This window comes from Tachypleus tridentatus, chromosome 11 (genome assembly GCF_004210375.1).
Source record: "Tachypleus tridentatus isolate NWPU-2018 chromosome 11, ASM421037v1, whole genome shotgun sequence".
Lineage (NCBI taxonomy): Eukaryota > Metazoa > Arthropoda > Merostomata > Xiphosura > Limulidae > Tachypleus > Tachypleus tridentatus.
Genome location: NC_134835.1, coordinates 11,061,556 through 11,074,928, shown reverse-complemented (window position 1 = coordinate 11,074,928; position 13,373 = coordinate 11,061,556). Strand labels below are relative to the sequence as shown.

Here is a 13,373-nt window from a genome sequence, read left to right as displayed (position 1 = left end):
GTGTTTATTCCATAAAGTGTAGGTTTATTTTTTTGATATTAGTTTTCACTTCTTAAACTTTCTTTTGTACATGAAAACATGTCGTTTGAATTAACAGACATTTCTGATTAATATACATTTAATTAGTGCCTTCTGTGGGACAAAGATGATTTTACGGACTTCCAAAGTTAAAAATTCGGTGTTCGATATCTTTAAGTGAATATAGAGGATAGCCCAAATTGACTTTTCTCTATAAAACAAACAAAGTTATCCAGCGCCCTCTGAAAGAATTTATTGCGAATAGAAACACTGAATGTACAGAATCAATTTTTTCCTTGCTGTCAAACCGGTGACATACACGTAAACCTATTTTCAAACGAATTGACATAAACATCAGTGGCTATCTTTACGTTTAAAATCTTAGTTTTCTTTATTTCAGCATAAATAATACGTAACTTGATGCTCTGTTGTGCTTATTTATGATTATTTTATGTTTTCAGATACCAGTCTGACAGTTACGGGACTTGTTGAAGAGAGTGCCGAACTCCCATGTAATGTCGACGTAGCGTCGTGTGGTGAAGTGTATTTCATTACATGGACAAAGAACATGTCCAGTGATTGGAAAAGGTTATACCTATATAGTGACGATGTTGAAAAACCACTCCAGGAACTAGCCAACCCGGATCGAGCGGATTTCATCGTTCAAGAATCCACTGCTCATTTAATTATTTCTCCCTTGCGGATGGAGGACGAGGGAAGTTACAAATGTGACGTCACCTACGTACAAGGAAAGTGTCCCTCGCTTTCGTACGCTAACCTTATCGTAATGGGTAAGAGAATAGAACTTTATATCTGTCACTTTCCTACGCTAACTTTTATGTAATTGGTAAGTCAATAGTACATTGTATCCGTCACTTTCCTACGCTAACTTTATGTAATGGGTAAGTCAATAGTATATTATATCCGTCACTTTTCTACGCTAACTTTTATGTAATGGGTTAGTCAATAGTACATTATATCTGGCACTTTCCTACGCTAACTTTTATGTAATGGGTAAGTCAATAGCACATAATATCCATCACTTTCCAAAGCTAACTTTTATGTAATGGGTAAGTCAATAGTACATTAGATATTTTATACTTTGTTAAGAAATCCAGAGATTAAGAAAATTCACGTAGCTTCATTAGTACATATTTTGCTTATGTTGTTTCAGTTCAACAGTAATATTAAGGAACTGTTAAAAGTATTGTACAGTTTTGTTGCTATTGCAGTTAAAAACTAACATTTGCTCAAGTTAAAGTAGCACGATTTATTTCCAGTGTTCAAACGCTATAGTACGGTTACTATAGTTAAAATTTACAATGTTAAAATACCAGTAGTATAGGAAATTCCGAACTCTGATAAACGTTTGGTTATCAATATAGACAAAGCGAAGATGAAAGTTTTATTATACTGGTCTTTAAAATTACTGGAATTTAATTAGGGACTGATGTAAGCTCTTCCCTTAAAGTTGATGCTTGATTTTATGAAAATTCTGACAACATGGATGTCCATGTCTAATTAAATAAGAAATTATTCCATTTCTAAAAGCCGATAAGTTTTACTTAAGAAAGAAAAAATAGAGTTAGAAAGTTCTCTCAACCGTTAGTTTTGAAAATCTGGAAGATTTTAGTTTCAAAACTACCAGTGGAGCTCCATGGGTAAATTATCTGACAGACCAAAAATATCACAAACTCTGCCTCCGAGATTATTAGACTAAGTTTGTAAAAATTCTTTGATAAAATTTTTAGATTTAGTAAAGTAACAATTACTTCCATTTCACGGTATTAGAGGTTAAATTTATTTAATGAAAATGTCAAACTTCTGACACTAAATCCTTTATTCTGAAACAACGAGAATGAATTATATCTGTATTCACAAATCAGGTATTGAATTACTTCAATAGTGAACCTTTGTAAGGATGTCACAATACCTGTTTGATGACGTAAACTAAATCTTACCCAATGATAAGATTGCAATCGTGTTTAAAAGACGAAATACGTTTGGTCAGAGAAAGTAAACTTTGAAGCCAATACACAAAATATGCGATAGAGTAACTTTATGATTTATTACATTCTTGTTACGTGAGAATTATCTAACAAATTAAAGTCGAATTTTGGCATTTTATGTGTTATTTTGATTTTTTCTGCTGTAGAAAATAATCATTATAAAGTGGAAAATTAATTGGCTACAAAGTGAATTTTGGATTAGGAATATCAGCCTGGTGATACAGTAGTTTTAATAGGTATTTTTAGTTATTAAAAACTATTAATAGTTCTTTGTGTTTAAATAAGAGTTTGGATGAATTACAAGTATACCTATAGAGAAAAAGACATTCAATAGTATGTATATGTCCATTACATTTACAGCTAATGTATGTACTTATGATATATACAACATCTTGAAGGCTTGTAATTACAATAAACTTCTAACCAAATAAACTTTTAGTCGTTTGTTTTTATAGATCAAACTGCACAATGGTCCATTTACGCTCTGTAAACAGCAGGGAATCGAACTCCTGATTTTAGCGTTGAAATATGTAAATTTACCGCTAAGAAACTGGAGGATAAATCACGAAAAACCTTCTTTTGGAACAGCTATAGTATTTATTTCAAACAAAGTGTAAAGGAATACAATTGTTTTAAATCTGAAGGCGTACAACGCTAAAAGTAACGATTCGATACCTGAAATGGGCAGAACATAGATAGCCCATTGTGTATCTTTTTGCTTAACTGTAAAAAATAAAACAACTTTTCAAATAAAGCAAGAATTCTGTATACCTCATGGTTCTTCTCAGGGTTAGTTTTTATTTTTAGCTCAATAAATCAATACTCAGAAACATTGAGTCTATCTCTGACAAAAAGTAAAACCTGAGCCGGACCTGGATACTGCAACCGGATTCATCACCCAAATGTTATTCTTTAGAAACGATTTGTTAAGCTTGCAGCCCTTCAGTTGTTATTTTTTTTTGCATAACAGAACTGAAATTGATATAAAGCGTTTGTAAAAATGGTGTTTTGGGTAATTTCAACATATATGTTTTAAGAACCAACACTGGTAGTAACGGAGTGACTTAATTATGTTTAGGATATTTAAATTACAATTAATTAAAATCTTTTTCGAACACTTACAACAGCCATTAGCTGCGTCTTACAGATTTAAGACAAGTATGGATTTAAGAGAGTTCAGCTTTTAAGGACATCAAATAAAGTAAATAAATCGTGTCATTTGCTTTTTTGAATAAGACTTAATAGTTAGAAACTTCTGCTGAAACGTCATGGAACTAATTACTTAGTTTCTGCACAGCATATTGGTGTATGTGTGTGTTTATCTTATAGATAAGCCACATCAGGCTATCTGCCGACTCCACTGAGGGGAATCGAACCCTTGATTTTATAGCTGTAAATCCGTAGAGTTACCGCTGTACTAGCGGGGGACTATTGGTGTTTTTATGACATAATAATACCAGAAATAAACGATCTTATAACAAAAAATATTCTATTTATTTTATTAGATTCCCAACGTTTCGCTTTACAGCTTTCTCAAGAACGTTCACTGAAACACAAAATTTTGTTTGTCAGTTTATTTTGTCTTGTACCAAACTGTAAAGCGAAACGTTGAGTATTTGGTTGAATAAAGACAGCATCTTGGTGTTATATGGTCCTTTATTTCTAGCATTCATAAAATTAATATTTTGATTTTAGAAATGCACTAAGGGTTACTGCCTTAAAAACTCTAGAATGTCTAGTGAGAAATACAATGTTGTTTGTTGTTGTTTTTTTGCAGTTGTTATTGTGTTTAAAGAAATAGTTGCTACTGATGCCGGTTGCGAAAGCACTGAAATGTTATTTCTCACAATAATTGTTTCTTTGCTGTTACCATTCTACCCCCTCAAGCAAATAACAAAAACTATCCAAAAATTAGAAGACAAAAAGATGAAGTTGAATTGAAAACGTGGAATTCTGCTAATTTATGTCTTCGTTTACACATGATTTATTCAAGTAAATATAGCTGGTTTACCCACCTAATTATTTGCATTATAACAAAACTACAAATTTCTCGAAATTTCACAAAAATCTGAAGCACATAGTTCTAAAACAAATACACTTCTTCAATTCAACAGTTTTTGTGAAATTAAAGACTTTTGTTCTTTGTTTTTCGTCAACAAATAATATGTCTAATATTGTTTTTTTTAAATTTTAGAATGCGGTATTCCTAATAATACCAGTATTTCTAAATTAATTAGAGTATTTAAAGCGTATGCTATGAATATATATTACATATATGTAGCTATACAGAACATATTGAATTAACTATAAAAGTTAAAATATATTATGACACAAATCTCCAGCAATTATTTAGTAGAACATACATATACTACTTAAAATACATAACAATTAATTTAAATTTAATTTTAAATTTTAATTAATTACTTAATTTTAAATTTTAATTAATCAATTAATTTTAAGTTGTAATTAATTATTTAATTTTGAATTTTAATTAATCAATTAATTTTAAATTGTAATTAATTATTTAATTTTGAATTTTAATTAATCAATTGATTTTAAATTTTAATTTAATTACTTTAAATACTAAAATGTAAAGTACGAACTGACAATAAATTGAAGTTATATAAATATATATATATATACATATGTGTGTGTGGATGTATTTATACAGAAAATGTTTTGGTGTCGTATATTTAATGGTAACACCTTTTCTTCACTCTAGCAAAGCCAAGTTCTCCTGTAATAAGTAAGGATGGTGAGGCATTGGACAATGCTTCGACTGTTGGACCATATATAGAGGGAGACACTCTTTCACTTAAATGTGTAAGTGCCGGAGGAAAACCTGCTCCAGAAGTGACTTGGTGGAACGGAAGTGACAGTCTTCCGTCCAGGTCTGGTACCACAAACGAAGAACCAGGAACCAGTAACGTAACGTCTTCAATTGATTTTGTGATCTCCAGGAGTGACCTGGGGGCAAAATTAGAATGTAGAGTAAAAAACGACGCAATTGAGCATCATCTGACCTCATGGGTTGAACTTGACGTTCATGGTAAAGTGACGCACGATTTATGAACTTTTTTTGGTTAATATTCTTACACTAAATAAAAGGAAATTTTATTGGAAATTTCTATTTCATAGCAGATAATGATTCGAGAAAACATATGTTTTTATGTAATACTCATGAGTAAGTAAAAGTAATATTTATCACTTCAACCCTAAATATATTTGTTTGATGTTAGTGTAGGTCTAATATTCCAGGTGTTTGATTAGACAGACTTTGAACTTTTTACATTAAAGTAAAAAAAATCTATGTATTTGGTAATTACATTTCGATTTTCAGTATTAACATGATTGATTTTTTACTTCTATGGACCGGCATGGAGAGGTAGTTTAATGCGTTCCACTCTTAATCTGAGGGTCGCTGGTTTGAATCCCGGTCGCATCAAACATGCTCACCCTTTCAACAGTGGGGGAGTTATAAGGTGACGGTCAATTTTACTATTCATTGGTAAATGAACCAAGAGTTGCCGGTGGGTGGTGATGACTAACTGCATTCCCTCTAGTCTTACACTGCTAAATTAGGGACGGTTAGCGCAGATAGCCCTTGAGTAGCTTTGCGCGAAATTCAAAACAAAACAAACAATTTACTCCTGTATACGATGACGGTTGTTTTTTAAATGGTCGACTTTACAGTATTACCATAAGTACTTTTACTACTATATACAACGAATATTTAGTGACGGAGGTAAAATAGATGTAAATGTAATATGAAATATAAAGCAGTTTAATAATAAAATACCAGCGTTCCTCAAGAACTCCTCATGACTCACAGGAGTCTAAATATACCGGACAAGCGTTATCATCCGTTACTTCTATAACTATCTCAAGTGATGGAGTCTGTATCAGTAAAAATTACCGATAGAACACCCGTCGTTGGCACATGGTTGTCAGCGTCAACTCTGATTTTACTAGACTGAGAACGTAGAAGGTAGGAACAATTTCAAACCTTTCGTCTTCTCTCCCTACCCCGAGGGGTACAGAATCACAAATTCTGATGCCAAATTCAGTTTCAGCGCTCCTAAAAACGTAAACTTGTACCGTTATGCCTTGGGTAAACCTTCAAGGGCGATTTTACCCTCTTGTTACTTCTTGGTAGAGGCCTGTGCTATGTAGTTAAGCCCACCCGCAGGACGATCCCGCGTCTTCCTTTAAGGTTTGAGAACTGTGAGAGGTGACAGTCGATTAAAACAGGATTTAAAATATGTAGCGATAGAATTAATTATAGAAGATAGCCTAGTGATAAACTTTGTAGTCCATTGTTCTGTGTGGGTCAAAGTGTAATCTTATTATTGTAAGCTTTAAATAAAAACAATAATGAAACAGTGCTTTGGTAAATTATGTTCTCACAAGCTCCATCTTTGGCACGAGTAAAAGATGAATTCATGAACTACACGTTGGTCTGCGTTACCGAAACATCTGGAAACTTTGCTCAAGGGTAAAAAATAATACCATACGGTTGCAGAGAGTCAACAAACACAGATATCTGTTTAATCAGACAATAGTAGCTTTGTTGGATATGAGAAAAAAACAAACAAACGAGATTGTCTAGCCACTTGTTCTCAGAATTTTTTTTATCAAGTAAATTCTGAATTTTATTCAAGGACTTGTTTTCTTATTAAAATTCTGGCTTTTATGCAAGGACTATTTTTTCTCGTATAAGTTCTGAATTTTATCCAAGGACTTCTTTTCTCATGTAAGTTCTAGTTTTTATGCAAGGTGATTGAGAACAAAAAAAGGTCCTGCCTAATTGTTGAAATTTATCGTCAGAATATTTATACCTTACAAAAAAGTATTTATGCCTCCTCACGTGAAGGGTACAACATATTATTATGCATTTTTTAATACACGAGACCATAAACAAAACGAGACAATCTCACGCTCACGCCTGTGCCAATATCTTCTTTCCCTTTAACAATTCACTTTAACTCTTCAAAACTAACTTCCAGTCCACGTGGATTTACTCATCAAATGTCTAGCAAACGTTTAAAAATTAAGCAGCATGATTTAGCACGTGCATGAAGTCATCCAACCAGAACTGGTCTTACTAAGTCAGAATATATGATAAACAAATTTTAATTTGATGTTAGTACACAGGGAAGATCTTGACAAAGAATCTGTTCTGAATACTTCTTCTTGAATTTTCCACAAGTAACATCAAGAATTTCACTATGCATTGGATCGGTTATTTACGTGTGCTAATATTCTATATATTGAACATTGTAATTTACTGCTTCTGATTCTTTCGCTTTCATTTTTTAATCAGTAAAAGGGTTTACAGTTATATACTGATGTCAACGGAAAATTCAACATCCATTAAGAATTCACGAAATTAACTTTGAAGACTTTCATTTTTTTGTGCAAACTATATGACTGCACAATGACTCGATTTTCAGAAAATGTAAAGCTACACAAACACTGTAATGAATACATTGAAATAAACGTCTGATTCAATTAGTTTAGAAGTTAATTTGTTTTATATTCCTCAGTATTTCAGTCACATTACCGTATATCGTGAGCTAGAACAGTACATTTAATAAATTCATGGTATAGTGTTTTTATTTGAATTTTCAAATATTTGATTAAAAGTGCGAATAAATCTTAGTGTAAGAATAAGAAAAGTAGTTTTTTTATATCACATTTATTTGTTTGTTTGTTTTTAATTTCGCGCAAATCTACTCAAGGGCTATCTGCGCTAACCGTCCCTAATTTAGCAGTGTAAGACTAGAGGGAATGCAGCTAGTCATCATCACCCACCGCCAACTCTTGGGCTACTTTTTTTTACCAACGAATAGTGGGATTGACCGTAACATTATAACGCTTCCACGGCTGAAAGGGCGAGCATGTTCGATGCGACGGAGATTCGAACCCGCGACCCTCGGATTACGAGTCGAACATGCGGCCATGCGGGCCAACATTTAGAATTATGATATACTTTGAAATTCGTTATCTGTGTTGATGATTATAACGAATATATGGAAACTTTGCTGATATTGTTGTTTCTTCGCGTGTATGTATCGAAGAAGAGCACATAGAAATTAATTTAGAAATTTCTGATGTTGAAATTATGCTTCAAAATATAACATGTATTTAACCGTTCTCTGAATCATTTTCGAATTTTCGGTTTTAGCTTGAAAATGAACATTTATTTATTTACGTAATTAAGTAATTACACATAGAAATAAATTCGTCTTGTTTTCTAGGTTTATAATTATATGATAATTTCATACGTTCGCACTAAAGGGCATCGTGTTTTGATAATATAAAATCACTGCTTCAAGGAACATTACATATAGTATATTCTAAAGTGTTTTTTTAATTAGTCTCTTGTAACAACAGACAATAAATCTACACGTATATTTCTCCCTTTCACTAGTTTCACGTAATTGAGGAATAATAGTTTAATAGTGTTCCTAAGAACATTACTAATATCTATTGAACTAACTCTACTACATAGTTTGTTTTCACCATCAAATCCCATTATCGGGGTAACTAACAATCGGAATTATTTTTTCTCTCGTCGAAATACACAACTAGCATGGAACGCTATTTTATTGTTATGTAAATGAGCGAATAATAAAACGAAAGATATCTCTGAAATTACATGTCTTTCTTGCACGTTTAATGCTCCAAACGTTTTAGGTATTAATGTTTTCTCAGTTTAAATACTCCGTTTCGTTAGACATCAAAGTTTTAGTTTCAACATAAAACTTTTTCGGAAGAACTGGATTCTCTTTCGATCACAATTAAGACATTTTACATTATCATGGACTGAAGATTTGTAATGGTAAATAGGTTCCAAAGTAATGATACAATAAAAGGAATTCTATAGTATATTATTTTGTATGCATGTCAGGTTTATTTACAGCACACAGGTCTTATCACAGAACCATGTAGAAGTTCTCAAGTTCCTGGATTTTATTTTAGTGAGCTAATGAAATTCAAATCACACAAGAAAAACAGATACAATTCGTTTTCAGACTCGGTATAGAATTTGAAACACAATAAACAAAGAGGCACTTGTAGTGTCTAAAGACTCTACAAATATTCGAATCTAATTGTTGTTTACTTAGTTATATTGCTATCTTAAAAGCGTGGGTGAAACAGTATTTTGTAGTTGTTTAAGGACTTATTTTAAGTCATTTCTAACAATATTTATTTATGTATTCCATGATCCCCTTTCAAAAATTGCTCACATACAGGCCATGCGCTAGCAAGGATTAAACTGGTAGAGGATTAGTCCTCTGAAATGTTGTTAGCCCTCGGACTAATGCCATACACTGATGTAATTTTATAGTTAGCTCAATTATATGTATCATAACCCCCCATTATTAGAAACCTTTGAACAGGAACTGCTCACCTGGCAAACTGAAAAAAAAAAACACACGAAAATGTATAATATTATTTCAAATATTATGTGACATGAAGCTGTTTCTAAAAAACTGTGAAATTATGTGTGTTGTTTGCTGAAATTATTCATTTATATACAGGAATGAAGGTAAATCCCCACTCATCACAATCACCAAGTATTAGAAGTAAAGTTTTATTTATTACAGTTGCCAGGTTTTAGAAGTAATGTTTTATTTATTACAATTTCCAGGTTTTAGAAATAACGTCTTATTTGTTACAACTACCAGGTTTTAGAAGTAACGTTTTATTTATTACAATTTCCAGGTTTTAGAAGTAACGTCTTATTTATTACAATTACCAGGTTTTAGAAGTAACGTTTTATTTATTACAATTATCAGGTTTTAGAAGTAACGTTTTATTTATTACAATTTCCAGGTTTTAGAAGTAACGTCTTATTTATTACAATTACCAGGTTTTAGAAGTAACGTTTTATTTATTACAATTTCCAGGTTTTAGAAGTAACGTTTTATTTATTACAATTACCAGGTTTTAGAAGTAACGTTTTATTTATTACAATTTCCAGGTTTTAGAAGTAACGTCTTATTTATTACAGTTACCAGGTTTTAGACGTAACGTTTTATTTATTATAATTTCCATGTTTTAGAAGTGACGTTTTAATTATTACAATTTCCAGGTTTTAGAAGTAACATTTTATTCATTACAGTAACCAGGTTTTAGAAGTAATATTTTATTTATTACAGTTACCAGGTTTCAGAACTAACGTTTTATTTCTACTCTAGTAACATAACGTGAATTTGTTATAAAAATAGAATTATTTTCCTAAAATACTTTCTTTAAAGTAGTCAAAGTTTTCTCCACTCAGAGCCATCGGGGTTTCCCTAATATTAAATTAAGGTTATTCTCTAAAAAAATTCAATGGTAAAACTAATAGAAACGACTTAAAAAACGTATATGTGACTCAAAGTTTCTGAAACTTGAAAATATTTCACGTTTACAAGAACCTTGTACATTTCTTTTAAGTTTTGATAAAATTAAAGTGATTTGTTTTGTTCTTACATCCGAAATTTAAATACATTTTAACATCCGCATAGTTTTGCTTAGCGCTGCAATCTTTCTTGTTATCTTTGGCTTTTCCAGACGTGGGTTATTTTGTTTTTAAATAAAGTAAGACACACATTTAGATAATAAAGTGGTAACCTACAACATTAAGACTTATATAGATTACTTCATTACATTAGCAAAATTACACGGAATCTCTTGAGACAAGTGAGATATAAATAACGTTTATGAAGTGAAGAGGCACAGAAGAAATAACACTTGAATAATAAATGTTCTTAATAATAGATAAGCAAAACCATAAGTGACACATCAACACTGCCATCAATTATTGTATTTGTTTATTGTCTATTATAACATATTTAATATAAATATTCGGTCATAAATTAAACGTGATTACTCTTAAAAGCTGGGATTAAAAAAAGCCAAAAAAGACGAATTGAGTTACATGAGCGAATATTGTTTTTATAGAACTCACACGGTGTAAGGTTTGTACTTTTATCATTCAAACAAATCCTAGACTAGTTTCAACTTGAATGAATACAGTTCACTACTAGAAGTCGATTATGGATTCGTTACAAACAGATCATAAGTTAGTTTAAAGAAACACTACTGTTATTATACTGTCCTTTTAATTAGTTTTTGTGTGATTCATGAAGATATAATTCATTATAATAACTTAGAAAATAATATTGATGTGAAACGATTTTTATCTAAACAGTGTGTGTTTGTGTGCTTTTCTTACAGCCACATTGGCTACATGCTCTGTCCACTGAGAGGGATCGAGCCCCTGATTTTAGTGTTGTAAATTCAAATACTTACCGCTGTCCCAGTGGGGGATTATCTAAACAATGTAGAAACTATGCCAATCTTAAGTGTGAATTTACAAGTTGTCTGTCTTATTTATTTGAAGTTGTGGTTTCGTCTATCAGTTTGGATATTGAGGAATCAACGTAAAGCACTTTAGAGAAATATAACTCGATTTCTTTTGTTAACTGAAACTGGAAGTAATCACACTGTCATCGAGGCTGTAAAAACACTTACATCTCAAAGAAACAAGCTGTATTACACAATTTAATTTTAAGAGAAGCAAAGACCGAAACAAATGAAATAGTAGAATTTATGAAATCTATAAGATCTTAGTTCATTACAAAGACTTGAAGCTTAGTGTCTAGTGCTTTTAAAAGAAGAGATGAAAATCGTTCTAAAGCTCTTGGCGTATTTCATAATAAATTATTTATTTATGAGTTCTGAAAATCGTTCTAAAGCTCTTGGCGTATTTCATAATAAATTATTTATTTATGAGTTCTGTATTTGAACGGAAACATGAATTTCTAAACTTTGCTCGCTGTTGTTGTTTTTTTTCGAAAAAAAATATTAAAAATAGCTTTCTAAATTATATTCATGTGTGTGTTGTTTCATAACAAAGCCACATCGGACTATCTGGTAAGTCCACTGAGGGGAATCGCACCCCCTGACATTAACGTTATGAATCCTTAGACTTAATGCTGAACCAGCGGGGGACATTCTATTAGAATCGATATTTTCAGTATTTGAAGTATTTTATATTTCAAAAAAAGATTAAAACACACGGTTTTCTTTGTTAACGCAGACATTTTAATATATAAAGAACAGTACAAGTTATAATAACGGTTATTAAAAATAGCTTTAGATATTATGATTTATGTACAAAAGTTTTACGAGCTTAGAAATAATATTGAATTTTGTGTCTGGTCAGGAACTGGATATCTTATCGACGGTTTACGATGAGCGAATTAATTTTCATTTGATATAGGTACAATTCACTTAAGGGGAGCTCTACGTTCTTCGTAGAGTTTTCTACCGACGAGGTTACATGACGTTTTCGTAAAAATGCGAATGTCCGGCGTAAATATGCTGAAGTTAAACGATTTGTAATATTTGAAATCTATAAATATTTCTGTTCAAATATATCAAGCTCCCCGATTAATAAGTGTTACTCACAGTTATATCTTCCCAGGTTTACTGTATACCAACTGTAGCAAAGCAACAGTGTCTTGACTCGTCACATTAGTTACATTTATAGGCGTGACGGTTGCTAGAAATTTCAACCTGTACAACAATATTAACGATACTTTAGTGTTTACGTACACGCATATATTGTTGATTCTTACACTCGAGAATCTTCTACAATTTTTATGAAGAGGCGAGACTATCGCGATATAGCTTTAACAGTATAAATTACGCATATTTCTAAACATAAATTTAACTTTAACAAACACTGACATCAATAGCTTTATCATAGCAAATCCGACACAACTTCTACTTGTTTTCATAGTGAAAACAGAATTAGTAGAAATACGTTTAATAGAAAAATCAATGTTATTTTAACAGTAGAAATGTACTATCAAAAACAAAGCAGGTAAGCCGAATTACCAGCAGGGAATGGGTAAGATCTGTAATGGTTAAAGTCCTTAAGCCGAATTACCAGCAGGGAATGGGTAAGATCTGTAATGTTTAAAGTCCTTAAACCGAATTCCCAGCAGGGAATGAGTAAGATCCATAATGTTTAAAGTCCTTAAGCCGAATCACCAGCAGAGAATGAGTAAGATCTGTAATGTTTAAAGTTTTAAGCCGAATTACCAGCAGGGAATGGGTAAGATCTGTAATGTTTAAAGTCCTTAAACCGAATTCCCAGCAGGGAATGAGTAAGATCCATAATGTTTAAAGTCCTTAAACCGAATTCTCAGCAGCAAATAAGTTAGATCCATAATGTTTAAAGTCCTTAAACCGAATTCCCAGCAGCGAAGGAGTAAGATCCATAATGTTTAAAGTCTTTAAGCCGAATTCCCAGCAAGGAATGAGTAAGATCCATAATGTTTA

The 13,373-nt window shown here is 31.7% G+C and overlaps 1 protein-coding gene across 5 annotated transcripts in view; it reads left to right on the top strand.

Annotated features, from left to right (window-relative positions):
* LOC143231669 (hemicentin-1-like) overlaps positions 1-13,373 on the top strand; it is a 180,556-nt gene that overhangs the window by 113,490 nt on the left and 53,693 nt on the right. For all 5 annotated transcript variants that reach the window (XR_013017105.1, XM_076466244.1, XM_076466243.1 and 2 more), the window contains exons 2-3: positions 480-809; positions 4,750-5,076. Coding sequence is in view for 4 of the 5 variants with exons in the window: in XM_076466244.1 (XP_076322359.1) it covers positions 480-809; positions 4,750-5,076 (657 nt within the window). In the remaining variant the exon portion in view is untranslated. The remainder of the gene's footprint in view (positions 1-479; positions 810-4,749; positions 5,077-13,373) is intronic.